The following is an 18,384-nucleotide window of genomic DNA, read 5'->3' as shown; positions in this document are numbered from 1 at the left end:
GAAAGGAACTGGGCTTTTCCAGCAGAGGTCAGGGAGAGAACAAAGGCCGAGAGGTGGATATTCAGAGTTGCACTTGGGGAATCAGTATGCTGTTGTCTGCAGGCTTCGACAGCCTGTGTTTGGCTGGTTACTGAGTAATATGATAGACCATGGAAGAGGCCTGAGTATCAGGCTAAAGAACTGAGACTTTGTCATTTAAACAGAGATGGCATGTGCAGAACACTGTTTTAGAATTATTCCGGCATCAACCTCAAAACTAGGTTCTTTTGAACTGCCTGGTGGAAGGCGGGTATGTGACATGACTTTAATCCCAGCACATCAGGAGGCTGAAGCAGAAGGATCACAAGTTCAAAGCCAGCCTGGGCAATTTAGCAAGACTGTGTCTCAAAAAATAAAAAGAGCTGAGGGTGTAGCTCAGTAATAGAATGCCCAGTACCACAAAACAACAAACGAACGAAAAACCCGAGACACTGAGTAGTTGAATAATTCAGTTCCGTGGAGCATCTCCTTTGTGGCAGTGGAAAAGGTATTAGGTGAGAGAGCACTTGCCTAAGAAAGCTGAAGACTTGTGCAAGGTCCTGTTGGGGGTTGGATGGATGAGAGAGGAAGTGGACAGGGGAGTTTAGAGAAGTCAGGGTGTCTGTCTTCTCCACCCCTGCAGGTTTTAGGGGTTAGCAAACTATGGCTCACAGACCAAATCCATCCAGTTATTTGTTTTTTGGTTTTTTTGTTTTGTTTTGTTTTGTTTTTTTGTTTGTTTTTTTTTTTTTGGGTGCTGGGGATCGAACCCAGGGCCTTATGCTTACAAGGCAAGCACTCTGTCAACTGAGCTATCTCCCCAGCCCCCTGTTATTTGTTTTTATACAGCTTTGGAGCTAAGAATGTTTTTTACATTTTTAAAAAAATTTTTATTTGTTCTAATTAGTTGTACGTGAAGTAGAATACATTTATATATTTTGATAAATCATACATAAATGGAGTATAATTTCTCATTTTTCTGATTGGACAATGATTTTTTAAATCAAAAGAATAATATTTTATTACACATGAAATTAATTCAGTGTCCTTAATTTTTTTTTTTTTTCTTGAACAATTCGTTTAACTTGTGATGGCAGAGTTGAGTTAGTAGTGACAGAGACCATAAAGCCCACAGAGCCTTGATAAATACTATTTGGCAAATCCATCCTTTTCTTAATTCTCTTTTGAAATTGACTGGCCCTCTCCTACCTAAGTCTTTCTGCCTCCACACAGGCTTTTTTCCTTTACTTTTCCTTTTTTTTACAGTGCTGGGGATCAAACTATACAAGCCTACTATACAAGCACTCTACTATACAAGCACTCTACCACTGAGCTATAGCTCTCAACCACACCCAGGCTTGATTTCTTTTTTCTTTTTCTTTTGGTACTGGGGATTGAACCCAGAGGCATTCAACCAGTGAAGTATACCCCCAGCTCTTCTTATGTTTTCTTTTGAGACAGGGTTTTCCAGACTGCTAAGCTGGCCTTGAACTTTTGATCCTCCTGCCTCGGCCTCTGAAATTGTTGGGATTATAGATGTGAGCCCTGTGCCTGCCCCCACCCAGGCTTTTAAATTGTATCTTTCTCTTCTTTATGTCCCTTCCTAGATCCTCAACTTCTTTTTCTTCCAGGACTTCTCTTCCTCCAAATCTACTCAAGAACTAGTCTACTAAAAAGAAAAGAGTCATCAACTCCAAAGTCCCCTTATGTGACTACCCGTGATCCCTAATCTCTCCCTTCACTTCCCCTTTCTTTTATTCACCTTAATCCAGATTTCTGTTTCTAGCAACCTTGCAGACTAGGCTTGCTGAGTCATTAGTTTCTAGCTACTGATCCAGTTGTTTTTCCAATCCCTATCTTCCTTATTTTCTCTGACATTTGACATGTTGAACATTCCCTTTCCCTTGAGACTCTTGTTCTTATGGTTTCTGTGACATTCGTCTTTTCCTACTTCCCCAACTCTTTCTCCTACTTACCTATCAAGGACGTCTCATCTTTTACTAGTATGTTAAATGTTAGTAGCTTTTTTCAGGACCTGTCCTTTGTCCTGTTATAAGATCTGTTATTTTACTGAGTACTTACTATGTTCAGTCACTATGTTAAAGTGCTTTACACAAATGATTTCTGATCCTCACAGCAATCCTAAAAAGATAGATTTTCGTTTTTATTTCTTTCATGTTATAAATATGAAAGTTGAGGCATAGTGAGATTAATTTTCCTCAGATTACACAATAAATTGCAGAGCCAGAACTTGAACCTGAGCCTACTGTAGTGTACAGGTAGTCAGCTGTAACTCTGGGACTAAAGGTTCCTGCCATAGACTTTCTTCATAGCTTCTAGTCTGTATGTTCAACTGTGTATTTATGACCAGTGTTTCCACCGGGCCCAGTTCATCATCTCTGGTCTACCCAGCTTCATTTTGGTAACCTGACCATTCATCTAGTCATCCAAGCTGTAATCTTGGAGGTTAGTCTTTGCTTTGTCTCTCCACTGTTCCCCCTCCTCAGCACTCAATTGTTGTTACAACCAGTTATTCCAGTTCTTTCAATTTCTTCTGGATTCATCTCTTGTGATATCCACTGTCACTTTCCTGGTTTATGTTCTTCTCATCTCTTTCCTGGACTGTTGCTTCTCTTAGTTGCTCTTACCTTCCAGTCTGTCTTCTCCAAGGCTATCAGAATGACCTCTCCTAAATCCGAATTCTGATTGTATTGCTATCTTGACTAAAGCCTGTCAGTGACTCCCAATTGATGACCTCCTGTAGGTCTTATGTAGGAAGGTTTCACTTTTTTTTTTTTTTTTTAACTCGTTTCCTGCCAGTCTGTCACATGCTACAAGTGTCTGTGGCTTGTACCATCAGCTCATTCATCATCATTCAGTTCCCATGCTGTCCCCTCTTTCTGGAATACCCTTCTGCCTGCTTTGTCTGAGGAATGCCTTTTCAGCTCACCCAAAAGAATCTAACAGGTGGAAAGACATTCTTACTTCAGAGCAGTATGTTGACTTCTTGTCCTTCTGTGATTCCCACTCTTTCTGAGAAGTGTTAGAAGTTCCCTTTTTATGTTCTCGGAGTACCTTATGTACATATCTGCTTGAAAGCTCAGTACAGGGTGAAATAGTTTGCACACATGTCTGCCTCTTTACCACTGGCTCTTCCCTTCAAGGCAGAAATTTTTGTCCTATTCAGTTTATCTGTGGTATGAAGTATGTTACCTGAGACCATAGTTCAGTAGCTGTTGAATTAATATGGCTAATGTATAGTAGTAATAGTGTATTGTGGTTGGAGATGTGGACTGAGGTTTTGGAAAAAGTTCAGAATTAAAGGTTTATGCACATGAAAATGTTAAAAGCTAAAGAGTGGATAATACTTGTTCTGGGCATGATGGTACATGCCCATAATCCCGGAGACTCTGGAGGCTGAAGCAGGAGGATCCCAAGTTCAAGGCTAGCCCACCTAACTTAGCGAGACCTTCTCTGAAAATAAAATTAGAAAAAAAAAAGTAAGACTGACCTGATAGCTCAGTGGTAGAGTGCTTGCATAGCACACAAAAAGCCCTGGATTTGGCCCCCAGTACTGCATACGAAAAATAATTTTGGTGGTAAAAGGAAACTGGCAGTTTAAGGAATATCACATCTCCAAATATTCCAAGAAATTCATGATTTTTTTTTTTTTTTATCTTGTGGACTTGGAAATATGCATTGGAAAAACTACCTAGAGATACAGTGTTTGATAGTTAATTTAATAAATTTCAAGATATTTTAAACTCAGTTTAACATTGGTCAGTTGTAATGAAGATAAAACACCAGGTGTTAAAGTGTTTAAATCAAACTTTAAAATGAAGTTAAGAGTTTATACGAATACAGGTAAGTATAAGAGTGTGTTCCTTTTTGATGGATAGATATATACCAGAGTCTAAAAACACCCTTACATTCATTTAGAATAGTCATTCACATACAAGCCTATTTCTTCCCTGTTATTCATTATGCATTGTCCAGATGTAATTTGATCAACAAGACGGTTTTCACACTTTACCATTAAAGGTTGTTTTCTGTGTTGATAAAGAAAGCCTGTTTGTGTTGTCTGCATCTCCTAGGAACTGAGCTCAGGGGGAGTTAAGCCCTGGGTGGCCCTTTTGTCCTATTGATGAGATGTCCCCTGTCTGCCAGGTAAAGCGGTACCAGTGCACCTTTGAAGGCTGTCCCCGAACCTACAGCACAGCAGGCAACCTGCGCACCCACCAGAAGACTCACCGAGGGGAGTATACCTTCGTCTGTAATCAGGAGGGCTGTGGCAAGGCCTTCCTCACCTCTTACAGCCTCAGGATCCATGTGCGAGTGCACACGAAGGAGAAGCCATTTGAGTGTGATGTGCAGGGCTGTGAGAAGGCATTCAACACACTGTACAGGTCAGCCTCTCCTCCACTGTGCCACCAGCCTCTGACTCTGACCTCATGACTTCAGAGCTTCTGCACAGGAGAAATGTTTCACTTTCAGGGCTTCAAAGAGCACAGTTACACTTCAAGTGTGTAAAATTCACTAGCAGAGCTCGTTACCTAAAGATGAATGTGTCTTGGTTTGGGTGGACATGACAGTAAATCTGTGTTTAGATTTGCATCTCATGAAGTGACATTCTGGCCTTAGAATTTTAGTAATTGGCATAGAGTAATATTTCCCCTTGGTGCAGGATCTTCATCCTAAGGCTTCTGTACTTTCATTTCCTATTTTACTTTGAAGGTAACTGTTTTCTACTCTGAGAGATAGGGAATCATTCACTTGATGTCTATTTCTCTTTTCCATGTTTTTATCAAGAGACTTAGTCTCTAATATTAGGTATAAAATAACAGAGAAAACAATAGCTAACATTTAGAAAACATACACTGTGCCAGGTGCGGTGGTGCACACCTGTAATCCCAGCAGCTCAGGAGGCCGAGGCAGGAGGATTGAGCATTCAGAGCCAGCCTCAGCAATTTCATGAGGCCCTGAGCAACTTAGCGAGACCCTGTCTCTAATAAAATACAAAAAGGGGCTGGGAATATGCCTCAGTAGTTAAGTGCCCTGGGTTCAATTCCTGATACCAAAAAAAAAAGAAAATGCACACTGTTCCTCTAAGTGCTAGTCCTCCCAGCAGCTGTGGAAGCACAGAGAGGTTGTGTAACTGTCTCTGGAACACTCATACTGTTAGGTTATTTACTTCTCTGAATTTCTCCTCAGGTGAAAATTTTAGCACACTAACATGCAATTGGTACATAATTCTCATGCACTTGATCCTGAAGCATATTAAGCTGGCATGAGGAGGTTCTGCATTGTGCCAACAGGCATTTCTCTGGGATATTTTTCAGGCTGAAAGCACATCAGAGGCTTCACACAGGGAAAACGTTTAACTGTGAATCTGAAGGCTGCAGCAAATACTTCACCACACTCAGTGATCTGAGGAAGCACATTCGAACCCATACAGGAGAAAAGCCATTTCGGTAAGTCTTACTGTTTTCTATTTGTCACTAACCAGGTTTCAGCTGGGGGTCTTGATATACTCTAGGAATATTTCAAAGCAGAAAGAAAACTCCCTTCACTAGTTCTTTCTTCGGCAATGTTAGCTCACCCCAGGATAGCTGTAACCATTTGCCAGAGATTAGAGGAGTGCAGCTGAATTCCAGGAGCACCCCTACTCTGTGGTTGATGGCTTTTCTGCCTTATTTTTCCCCTTTATTTTCAGGAAGTATTTGTTGAACTCACTTACATGATAGATACTGTTATTAATGCTAGGGAACTACTAAGATTCAGGCCCTTTTTAACAACCTTGGCCTGGTGGAGAGGAAGCACAAATTAGTACATATTGTCCAAGGCTTGAGCACCAAAGAGGGATACCTACTTAAGAACTGAAGTGAGAGCTGGGCATGGTAGTGGGCACCTGTAATCCCAGCTACTTGGGAGGCTGAGGCAAGAGGATTGCAGATTTAAGGGCAGACTTGGCAACTTAGTGGGACCCTAAAAATAAAATGAAGTAAGAACTGAGGCTGTAGCTCAGTATTCAACGTGCAAAGCCCTGGGTTCAGTCCCCAGTACCAAAAAACAAAATAATTGAAGTGGGTAGGGAGAAGGAGATAAAGGGAAAGTGAGGAGTAGGAATGCTTAAGTTAGTGGTCAAGTATTGTATTTTGTTACTTATTCAGTTGTTGCTTTGTAATATCTCACATGTGTATACACACACATATGGGACCATCCATTTTATGTGTATATATGTCAGTGTGCATATACACATATATATTCATGAAATGAATTTATAAACCTGAAGGAGAGACTTTTTTTAATCTGCTTTCTTCCCTGTTCATAACTTGTGGTTCCAGTCATTTGGTAGGTGTTCAGAAACACCATATGGTTATATGACATTTTTATGAGATGATTGCTTTGTAAGGATCCCCCTTAATGTAATATAAATGTGTTGCCAAAGATTTCCCATAAACAATGTCTTTGAATTTTGGCAGGAAATATTGCTGTTATATTCAGAGTATTAAATATGCTACCTGTCTATTCTCAAATCATTCATCTCATCAGAATACTTAGAAACAAATAAAAAGTGTTCAGATAGAGTCAGCTTTCAGATATCAATTAAACGGAACTGACTTTTTAAATTACAGAGGTACAGAGTCATGGCCCCTTTAAGGATAAGAGTGGTTAAATTCTAGTTAGTTATTCTGCAGATGCTGTGAAGCTTAGGTTGCCCCTGACCCCATAGGCTGCCGAGGGGATTATGATTTCAATCTGTGCACATGCATGTATTTTTTGATGATTAAAACTTTTTTCATGAATATTAGATGGGACTTTAGATGATGATGATTATATGTAATTTAAAAAATGAAAATGCCTTACAGAAGCTTTCTACTTTGAAGAAATAAGATATTTTGTAAAAGAAAATGGATTTGTCAATATACATAATTATTAAATGTTTGCTGTGTGCAAAAACGACAGCTAACATTAAGGGCTGCTTGGACCCTGCCCTCAGAGAGTCTGCTATCTAGGAGAAGAGATAATCAATGTGAACACAGAGAGAAAAACATTAGATTAGAAAAAAAAAGATTAGAATCGAAAGATGCTATAAAAGAAGCACGGAGATAATTACTTGCCTTAGTAGCTCTAAGGAGGGAAAGGTTACTTCTAGCTTTGATTATCAAGAAAGTAAAAGGGAGGCTGATGGTGTATGTAGCTCAGTGGTAAAGCACTTGCCCAGCATGCACAAGTCCCTGGGTTCAACCCCGTGTCATCAAGAAAGTAAAAGAGAAAGAAGTGGGTCTGTCCACTGAAGATTATGGGTTATAGTTGATCTGTTCTAATGGATTGTGTTCTAAGGTTGTATTTCAAGCCTGTGCGTACATGAGGACCTCTTTATCCACTCTTGGTATTTGTAAAATTTCTTTGACTGTAGATTTTCTGTGTGGGCTCTCACTGTCAGTAGAGTTCTCTTAAGTAATTAACCAGAAGACTTCTGTGTCATGTTCTCAACTGTACCTTATGTAAAGGACTAGAAAAACTTATCAGCTGCTTCTGATGCCAGATGAGCCACCTTATTTTTCAGGGACTTCCCATCATTGCCATCTCTAAAACCAGTTTTGTTGATCTAATCTTAGTGTTCTAAATGTTTTAGTTTGCATTTACAAGAGATGTTGAGGACAAAGGTCTCTTAGCTAATGACTCCTGTTTCTCTTTGCTTCAACACCTTGTTTAGATGTGATCACGATGGCTGTGGAAAAGCATTTGCAGCAAGCCACCACCTTAAAACTCACGTTCGTACACATACCGGTGAGTTGAGGCTAGTTTCTGTATTACACATACCAGTGAGTTGAGGCTAGTTTCTGTATTTCATTTTAACCTTCATCAAGCCTGTAACTAAGTGTCTGTGTTTCCATTGAGACCTGTTAAACTAGATGTGGGGAGTGAGCCTACTATTCCCAGGGTCTGGGGATATAGCTCAGTAAGGTCCTGGGTCAATCCCTGGCATCGCAGGGGAAAAAAAGATAGCTATTACCAGAACCCTCATAAGAATATTTACTTCCCTCTATTAGGGAAAGGTAAGATTCTTAACCCAGTGAAATGAGTTTATGGTGAAATTAATACTACTTTGTCATTCTTGCATTCTTTCAGGTGAACGACCCTTCTTCTGTCCCAGTAATGGCTGTGAGAAAACATTCAGCACTCAATACAGTCTCAAAAGTCACATGAAAGGTCACGATAACAAAGGACACTCATACAATGCACTTCCACAACACAATGGATCAGAGGTGCGCAGTGTTCTTGTCTCTTGTTTTGATCTGAGCACCACAAAACAGCAATTGTTTGTGCCTCACAAAAAAAAAGGTTGAAATGTCTTCTTTATGTATTTGTTATTAGAGGGAAGAAATCAAGGTCAAGATCTATGTCTTTGCAATAGGGTACTGATGAAACCAGAAATCTCACCAGACATCCTGTCCTTTAGTCTCTTCTTTGGCTCTGCCTCATTTCCATCAGATATGATGGAAGAAAGTGCCCATGAACTGTGAGGTCTCAGAGTGGCTTTCAGAGGGTCAGCCAGATGCTCTAAGAGAGTGTTATCTTCCCATTTATACCTATCAAGTGGCAAATATATACTTGAGTTTGGGACATAAATTTATGTGGCTTCACACAACTTGTCATTGGAGAGCCAAGCAAAGAATCTAGAGAAGAATCCCTTGCCCTGGCCTGTTTGAAGTGTTCGAGAGTGACTGGCTTAAAACACTGAGCCACAGAATAAGCGTCTGAGGAGTTTTAGGTGGTTTTGTTTTTCTTTACCAGGACCCTTCTTATGTCCTGATCCCCTAAATCTACCCGCTCCATTTCAGAAAGATCTTGAGATCAGTATTTAACTGTTGTTACTTCTAATATGGTTTTAAGCACTGACCTATTAAGCCTGGAAAGTGCCATTATTGTCTTACTGTTTATGGATAAAGAAACTGAAGCTGATAGAGCAAAGTCTTTCAGTTGTACCTTGAGAACATAGGTAGAATCTGATGATTTATTCTGATCACATTTTGTTCAATCCACTTTTTTTTTTTCCCTCCAGCCAAGCCTGGATTATTGGAATAATGGGCTTAGCAGCTTTTCCTCCTCATTTCTACCTCCCCACCACTCTTCCACACCATCTTTTCTGGGTCCCTGTTCGTTCTCCAGGAGAGGGAATCTCCTCTACTCTCAGGCCTCATTTGCCATCTCTGTTGCCTTTGATTCCCACATTGATGTCTCCAGCCTGGGTCTGTCTTGCAAATTCATTAACCCTCTTTGGCATATTCTTAAAATATGTAGCATAATTTTTATTTTGAGAGAGACAGCGTATTCTAATTCTATAGTTTCTAAGTTTTAAACAATAAAGGATCCTTTTAAAAGGACTTTTCCCCTGTCCCCAAGTTTCATTAGTAATAATAGCTAATTATTTATTGAATGTTAAATATGTGCCAGGTACTGTGCTAAGTGCTTTTATGTATGTTATCTACAAGAACTCTATGAGGTCGTTACTACTATTATCCCCATATTACTGATTAAGAAACTTGAGGCAAGGAAAAATTAAATAACTTGCCTAAGTATCCAGATCTTATATAGTCTAACTTGGGCAGGCAGTGTGATTCCAGAACCTGGTTCTTAACCCCTGTGTTGTAAGAGACAGAATAACCTTAGCTGTGAAGAGGGCAGCCCCTGGAGCACAGCTGCCTGGATTCAAATCCAGGTTCAGTCACTAATCACATGACAAATGACTTCTTGTGCCTTAGTTTTTTCATCTATAAAAGACAAATTAAAAAATCTAAATTTGGGAGTCTTTCTGTACTAACCTGCATTTACTAAGTAAATCAGTTTTCTGATTTTTGTAGCAATTCATGGCTAATTTAACTGCCAACAACTTCTGAGCATTGGAGTGCATCAGTGACCAGTCCTAAGAGCCCATCTTCTCTGAATCCTTGGTCATTTTCCAGTCGAGGGCTGTTTCCTGATCTCAGGCCTTACGTGCCGTCTGTGTTGCCTTCCAATCCTATGTTGGTATCTTGAGTCTTGTCTCTCCCTGAACTCCACACTTGCATGTTAAGCCACCTACTCAACGCCTCCACCCAGATAATATCTGCTCTTCTAAAACTTAACATGTCCAAACCTGTTCCTTCTGCAGTCCTTCTATCTTAGTAAATGGCAACTATGTTTCTAATGACAGAGGCCAAAATTCTTTTTTTAATATATTTTAGTATTAATTAATTATTAGTTATTAATGAACCTTTATTTTTTATTTATTTATTTTTTATTTATATGAGGTCTGGGAATTGAACACATGCTAGACAAGTGCTCTACCACTGAACTACAACCCCCAATTTTTTTTTTTTTCTGGGTGCTGGGGATCGAACCCAGGGCCTTGTGCTTACAAGGCAAGCACTCTACCGAATGAGCTATCTCCCCAGCCCCCCAAATTCTTGTAGTTCTTCCTGACTCCTTTTTTCTCCTCCCACCTTATGTCCACTAGCAAAGATTATCAGCTCCACCTTGAAAATGTATATAGAATCTAATCCCTTTTCTGATTGTTTCATTCAGCAGCTGTTTGCCTGGATTAATGAAATAACTTGCTAAGCCTTTTCTCCTCTTCTCCCACTTCCCACCCCAGTCTACTGCAGACTGTTCTGTATGTCAACCAGAGCAGTCTTTCTAGACTATGACATAGATAATGTATGTTGCCTGCTCATAAAGCTTCTTGTATCATTTAGAAAAAAATCAAAATCTTACAGTGGTCCTGTGCTCTCTGGCCCTGTCACTCATCTGATCTCATCTGTTGTCACTCATCTGATCTCATCTGTTTCTCTTCCTCTTGCTTTAACTATATTGTCCTCTGTGTGGTTCCTTGAACCAAGGAAAGCCCACTCCTACCACCAGGTTTGCTGTACTCTCTGCTTGGAAGACTTTTCCCAGATACATGCATGGCCCATGTTCTCTCTCTTTCTCTTTTTTTAAGTTGTCAATGAATCTTTTATTTTATTTATTTATATGCGGTGCTGGATATCAAACCCAGGGCTTCACACATGCCAGGAAAGTGCTCCGCCACTGAGCCATAACTCCAGCCCCCCAGTGTTCTCTTTGCTCAAATCTCATTTATCTGAGGGGCGTTCCCTAGCCATCTGATACAAGAACAACTACCACTACATTCCCTGTTCCTCTTACTCTCCACGGCAGTTTCATCATCGTGCATACTGTATACTTATTATTATTTGTCCTCACTAGAGTGTAAGCTGAATAGGGCAGAGACTCAGTTTTGTTTATGATTGTATTCCTAGACCTGGAACAGCAGTGCCTAATACATCTTAGATGCTCAGTGAGTGCAGTAGTCCCCCTTTACCTTTTGGGGACATGTTCTAAGCTATCTAGTGGGTGCCTAAAACTGCAGATAGCACTGAACCCTATAAATATTAAGGTTTTTTTCTGTACTTACATGTATATGCTAAAGTTTAATTTATAAATTAGACACAATTAAGAAATTGGCAACAATAATAATAATATAACAGTAGTAACAACATATTGTAGTGAGATTGCCAGCATCACTACTCTTGTGTTAGGGGCCATTTTTAAGTAAAATAAGGGTTACTTGACTGCTAGCACTGTACCACTGCAACATTTGATCTCATTACCTAGAGGGTTACAGAATGACTAGGAGGCAAGTAGAGTGTGCAGCCTGGATAAAGGGGGCGGAAATGGATGGCACAGATTTCATCACACTACTCAGAATGATGCACAATTTAAAACTTACTAGTCGTTTATTTATGGAATTTGACATTTTTGGACCAAAGTTGCCCCTGGGTAACTGAATATAAAAAGCAGAACTGTGGATAAGGGGGGACCCCTGTACTGGTTGAGTGCATGCTCGAGTGAGACTGATCCATTTGAGGTCAGCAGGGTTACCACCTAAAGCGTATGACTTGAGACTGACATTCTAGAATCCAGAACTCAGAGTTAGCCTGGGCAACAAGAATTTGAAGAGTTATTCCTCAGTACTGTTCTGAGTAAGGAACTCTGAGGTACCCATGTTGGAGACACAATGGTATAATGGAAGGAGCATTGACTTTTCAGTCAGAAGCCCTAGGTTTATCTAATGCTAATTAGCTTGTGTTTGGGACATATCACTCCAATTGTCATAGCATTAATTTTCTCATATTTCAAGTGGGGGTAGAGAATAATACTTCCAAGTTTTATATGGATAGCAAATGAATCATGTGATACCACTTTGTAAATGACGAATTATACAAATATTATGAATTTGACATAGCTTTTGTTACTCTGGAACCTGTGTTGTAAGATAATTTAAAAATTCTTTATTAACCATCTTTAAGAAATGTTAAGAGGTTCTCTTAAGAATATGGTGATTTTTAGCTGGGCATGGTGGTGCACACCTATAATCCCAGCAGCCTAGGAGACTGAGTCAGGAGGATCATAATTCAGAGGCCAGCCTGAGCAACTTAGTATGGTCCTAAGCTACTTAGCAAGGCCCTGACTCAAATTAAGAAACAAATAAAAATTTTTAAAAGGGCTGGAATATGGCTTAGTGGTTAAGCACCCCTAGATTCAATCTCCAGTGCCCTCCCCTCCAAAAAAAGGATATGGAGATTTTTAAAAGTGAAATAATCTACTTTGCCCTTTCTTTGGATGGTTCATAACTCTCCAAGTAACACACAGACATTTAGAACCTTAAGGAATTTATAACCAAGTGTTTTATTATGCAACATGCTACATAAAGCATGAGTTTTGTTACTTAATTCACATTTTTTTCTTTTTCTCAGGATACAAATCACTCACTTTACCTGAGTGACTTGTGCCTTCTGTCCACAGATTCTGAACTGCAAGAAAATTCCAATACAGTAAGTGTACCTGGGGTGTGGGTGCTAGAAAAATAGATGCAAGAATCAAGCACTCCCTTTGGCGGGTAATTGAGGAAGGCCAGACTGAAGTCTAGATTTCATTGTGTTTAATCACTGAATTTAGGATTTATTTTTTTCCTTCTGCTGATCAGAGTTCTATCAAGAGAGGTTGTTCTGTCACCTAATGCCTTTGGACCCAGGTCACTCAGTTGATAGCCTCTTAGCCCCATAAAGTTTCTTTTTTTTTTTTTTATTCATTTAGCAAATATTTATTGAATGCTGCTTAATCAGGCATTGTGCCAGTGCTGGGCTGATAGCAGTAACAAAGGTGGTGTGGATTGTCCTTTAGGAGCCTGAAGTCTAGCATTGTAAGATGTAGCCAGAAAATCCAATTTCCAGACTTTCTCCAACTCTGTCTGACTGATCAGGCTTAGTCTTTTTCCTCCTTTAAACTCACCTTAATGGGTTTTTGAAGGGAATCTTCCATAGAGGACCCTGTTACAGGACAAACCCACTGTATCTCAATCTGATTGCATTGATTCACACCAATAGGGAGTTGTTTGCCATTTCCATGACTCCATGATATTTCTTACAAACCATTGCATTGAGTCTGAGTGTATGTGGTCTTCTTTCATAGAATCTGAATATTTTCCTGTGTTGCCAACACTAATTTAGAGTTTGATTTTTTTCCTGGAAAATAAATATAGCTTAGGCTAGATTTTCTGTCACTGTATACATAATGAATAAATGTAATTGAAAGTATTTGAATAGAAACTGAAGGATTTAGGAATACTGTGAAAAAGTGTTTATTAAAGTGTGATTAGTGAAGTCAACTGCAGCATTTCCTAAAATGCAGGTTCTTAACTGGGCATGATAGTGCACACCTATAGTCCCAGCTACTCAGGAGGCAAGACAGGAGAATCACTGGAGCCCAGGAGTTTGAGACAATCCTGGACAACATAAGGAGACTCCATCTCAAAAAAATAAAAAGTAATTACAAAGCTAGTTACAAATGTAGGTTCTTGGGCCTCTCCCTAAACCTACTGAATGGCCTCTGAACTGCAGTTTTACATAAGCACCCCATGGCCTTGGTTCTCCGTCTGGTAATGGCAGAGTTGCTCTTATGAAACCAGCCCTCCCACAGAAAACAAATATAAACACTGGATAAAATATAAAAAGCAACTGTGTGAAGACACTGGTTCAAAAACCAACAGACCAACAGGTACAGTTGCACACACCTGCATTCCCAGCTGCTTGGAAGGCTTGAGACAGGAGGATCCCAGGTTGGAGGACAGGCTGGGTCACTTAGCGAGACCTTATGTCAAAATAAATACTATAAAGGTCTAGGAATGTAGCTCAGTGGTGGAGTGCTTGTCTTGCCTGTTTGAGGCCCTAGGTCCCATGCCCAGTACCAAAACAGACGGAAGGAAGGAATGATTTGTTAAGTTGAAGACAGATCAATCTGAAGAACAAAGAGAAAAGATTAAATAAGTACTTCATATGATTTTTATGCATATTACACTTTATTCCTATTTCAGAACTAATGTTCTGAAAGAAATTTACATGCTTGGTGGCCTAGATGCCCTATAAGTTACCTAACCTAAGATTTTGGGTATAATATTCCTTTAACATTTAACTGGTCAGGACTGTGACAAGTTAGGGCATCCACTCTGGTCAGGACTGTGACATGTGACTGAGGAGCTTTCTGGAGTCCTTGGGTCACCACGGGAGATACCTGATATAAGGAGAAAATAATAACTTGTTAAAAAAAAAAGGATTCCTTTATAAACAATTTACACAATCAAGAGAGAGAAACCTCTCCCTTGGAGTCTAACTATGTATTATGCTCCCTGGACCTTGTAATCCTACTGCCTTGGCCTCCTAGGTCGCTGGGGTTACAGATGTGTGTGCCACCACACCCAGCTTGCAAAGTGTATTTCTTACTTTGTGTTACAGTGAAAAATTTGAAAGCCACACTCTTGGCCTTGAGTCTTAATTCCCCCTGGACTGGAAGCTGGAAGTCTTGAGTAATTTCTGCCTTCAGCTTTCAAAAGTTCATTGTAGCAGTCAAAGTTATTGAACTTCCCCCTTCATTCTTCCATCTGATAGAATCATGATGGAATAATTGGTCCCTCTTGGCTCTCATGGACAGCTTCATCTCAGGACTTCCAGATTGGAGAGCTGTCCTCAGTTTCCCATGCTTCTACCAAGTCCTAAGCATTCCTTGAGTTCTTCCTCCCAGAAGCAGAGTTGTTGCAGAACAACCCCAAAACTCTAGTTGGCAGTGGGGTGGTCTAGCCTGAAGATAGTTTAGGTGGTCGTTACAGTGCTCTTAGATTATTTTCAGTTACTTGCTTTTGTTCATAAGTTGGTAGACTTCACATAAAAATCCAGATTTCAGCCTGTTCTTGAGCTCTGGTGATCCTGGCGTGCATAGTTCCAGGCAGCATTCAGCTGAAGCCCTGTGGACGACTGGGGTGCATCTGCTTCATGTGCCACAGCCTCCAGCTTCACTGACTTCTCTTGCTTTCTGGACTTCTGCAGTGCCAGGGCTTAAGTGGATTGTGGAGAAAAGAATTACAGTTTTCCCCTTCCCTTAACCAAAATGAAGAGTGGTCATTTTATTTAGTGCATATCAGTAGTTAGGCCCTTGGGGCATTGTGCTTTGTTCTCTCCCACCCACTTCCACCCTGTTTCATTTTGTTTTTTTAGTGCTGCTAGCCTTTTATTAAGCATAAGGGTATCACTATTTAAGTTTCTTTTTATTGTTTGATTTCTTACCATGTGTACATATTAGAATATCACAGATAATATGTAATGACCCTGAAAGAAATTCACAGTATGTCATCATTACCTGAGAAAGGCAAGTTGCAGGCAGTTGTGTTGGTCTACTTTCTGTTGGTAACACACAGTGCCGCAGACTGAGTTTTGTTTGTTTCTTTATTTCTGGTAGTGGGGATTGAACCCAGGAGGCTTTACCACTAAGCTACATCCCTAGTCCTTTTCTTTTGTTGTTATTTTTAAATTTTGAGACAGGGTCTCGCTAAATTGCGTAGGGCCTTGCTAAGTTGCTGAGGCTGCCCTCAAACTTGCAGTCCCCCTGCTTCAGTCTCTGGAGTCACTGGGATTATAGGCATGCGCCACTGTTCTCAGCTCCAGACTCTTAAAGAAAAGTGTTTTACTTTGGCTTGTGCTTCTGGAGGTTCAAAGTCGAGGGTCTACACTGGCTGATGGCCTTGCTGGCAGAATCCTGAGGTGGTGCAGAGCATCATGTGGTGACAGGAAGTGTGTGTGTGTCTGTATATCCTGGTCTCTTTCCCTCTTGTAAAGCCACTAGTATCTAATCACGGAGGTCGCACCCAGATGGCCTTGTCCAGTCCTAATCACCAAACAAAGGCTCTCCCTCTGAGCACCGGGTACCCCCTAATACCTCATAATGGGGATTAAACTCTAACATGAGTTTCAGAGAGGACAAGCCATAGCAGTAATGGATATTATATAATCCCATTTTTTGTGGGATTTTGTCTTTTAGAACAGAGATTGGCAAGCTTTTTTTGTAAAGGACAGGTGTAAATATTTTGGAACTTGTGGACTGCATGATCTCTATCACAACTACTCAGCTCTACAGATGTATCGTGAAAGCACATAATCTGTAAATGAACAAGTGTGCCTATGTTCCCGTAAAACTTTTATTTATAAAAACAGGAGATCAACCTACAAGTTACAGCTTGCTAGCTTCTGAAGACCCATATCATCAGTATCTAAGTTCTAGGAAAATGCATGTCACTTTGAAATATGAGAAGGTAGAAACAGCATTCCAAAAGCTCATTCTAGTTCTGCTACCCTAAATATATTCTCTAGTGAGGAATTGTCTCAGGATGGAGTGTCTCACATCTCTGTCTGTCTCAATCAGACACAGGGCCAGGACCTCAGCACAATTTCACCAGCAGTCATCTTTGAATCAATGTTCCAGAATTCGGATGATACAGCAATTCAGGAAGATCCTCAGCAGACAGGTTTGTTACACAGATTCTCTTCCTGCTCACATCTCAGCCCTGGGAAAGGGAGTTCACTTGTTGATACCAAATTACAGGCAGAATGAAATATTTCAATTAGCTTAAAAGAAGCAGATCTTCTGTGAAGGGTCAGAGAAGTATGGGCCTTTCAGTTCAGTTCCATCTGTTCTTGCAACTTTTCTTGGCTCTGGAAGAAGAAGGTTTCTTTTTCCAGAATCTCTTGTTGACTCTAAAAAGAGGAGGAGCTGTGAACTTTTTCTTCAGATGTGATACCCTGTTCATACATGAGTAGGACCCACAAACCAGGCTTTCCAGGAATCTGTCTATAAAGCTTCACAGTAATTGCAAAATGTATTCACTAGTCATGTCCAGAAAAGGATGCCTAGTCTTTCAGAAAAGCCTTAGTACACATTTTTTTTTAAATCATAAAACTTTTACTAGGTCATTACATTTAGAAAGTATGGTTGATCATGAAACCTGGTACTTTGACCCGAGGTGTCACTAAATGAAAGCAGAAAGCTAGCCTACTAGCTGTAAAGGAATTGGCCGCAATGGACCATCACTGTCTTGTTTAGCCCATAATGTGTGTTTTTGTGGCTCATGTGAGGCTTGGGATATGGATATATGTTTCTATTTCTTTTTCTTGCCAGCTGCCTTGATTGAAAGTTTTAATGGTGATGCAGAATCAGTCAGTGATGTTCCACCACCTGCAGGAAATTCAGCATCTTTATCTCTTCCGCTTGTACTGCAGCCTGGCCTCTCCGAGCCACCCCAGCCTCTGCTGCCAGCCTCAGCTCCGTCCGCTCCTCCACCTGCTCCCTCCCTAGGACCTGGTTCCCAGCAAGCTGCATTTGGCAACCCCCCTGCTCTCTTACAACCTCCAGAAGTGCCTGTTCCCCACAGCGCGCAGTTTGCTGCTAATCATCAAGAGTTTCTTCCGCATCCCCAGGCACCGCAGCCCATCGTTCCAGGACTTTCCGTTGTTGCTGGGGCTCCTGCATCAGCAGCGGCGGCATCGGCCATGGCAGCACCAGCCCCACCACAAAGTACTACTGAGCCCTTGCCAGCCATGGTCCAGACTCTGCCTCTGGGTGCCAACTCTGTCCTAACTAATAATCCCACCATAACTATTACCCCAACTCCCAACACGGCTATCCTGCAGCCCAGCCTAGTTATGGGAGAACAGAACTTACAATGGATATTAAATGGTGCCACAAGTTCACCACAAAACCAAGAACAAATTGTAAGTATTCCATGTAAATATACCCAGTGGGGTGAAGTGTACTTATATAGGAGATGTGTTCAGAGGCTTTTATTGCAAAAAGGAAGTGGCTAGCAAATCCACCCTGAAATGTGTAATTCTCCCTTGTAGTCATTTTCTCTATAATCAAATGGTATAAATCCAGGGAATGCTGTGGTCAGTACCTGTGATGAAGAGGCAGAAAAACATCTTTTAAGTTTACCTAGCA

General features: G+C 40.6%; 1 protein-coding gene across 1 annotated transcript in view; it reads left to right on the top strand.

Moving 5' to 3' along the window:
* The window catches only part of MTF1 (metal regulatory transcription factor 1), a 37,808-nt gene that overhangs the window by 14,842 nt on the left and 4,582 nt on the right, over nucleotides 1–18,384 (top strand). The window contains exons 3-9 of the mRNA XM_079113383.1: nucleotides 4,186–4,424; nucleotides 5,358–5,489; nucleotides 7,739–7,812; nucleotides 8,155–8,291; nucleotides 12,822–12,899; nucleotides 16,813–16,915; nucleotides 17,566–18,158. Of these exons, the coding sequence (XP_078969509.1) occupies nucleotides 4,186–4,424; nucleotides 5,358–5,489; nucleotides 7,739–7,812; nucleotides 8,155–8,291; nucleotides 12,822–12,899; nucleotides 16,813–16,915; nucleotides 17,566–18,158 (1,356 nt within the window). The remainder of the gene's footprint in view (nucleotides 1–4,185; nucleotides 4,425–5,357; nucleotides 5,490–7,738; nucleotides 7,813–8,154; nucleotides 8,292–12,821; nucleotides 12,900–16,812; nucleotides 16,916–17,565; nucleotides 18,159–18,384) is intronic.

The sequence above is a fragment of the Sciurus vulgaris genome, assembly GCF_902686455.1.
Source record: "Sciurus vulgaris genome assembly, chromosome: 1".
In the NCBI taxonomy this organism is placed as follows: Eukaryota; Metazoa; Chordata; class Mammalia; order Rodentia; family Sciuridae; genus Sciurus; species Sciurus vulgaris.
This window is presented reverse-complemented; position numbering and strand designations above follow the sequence as displayed.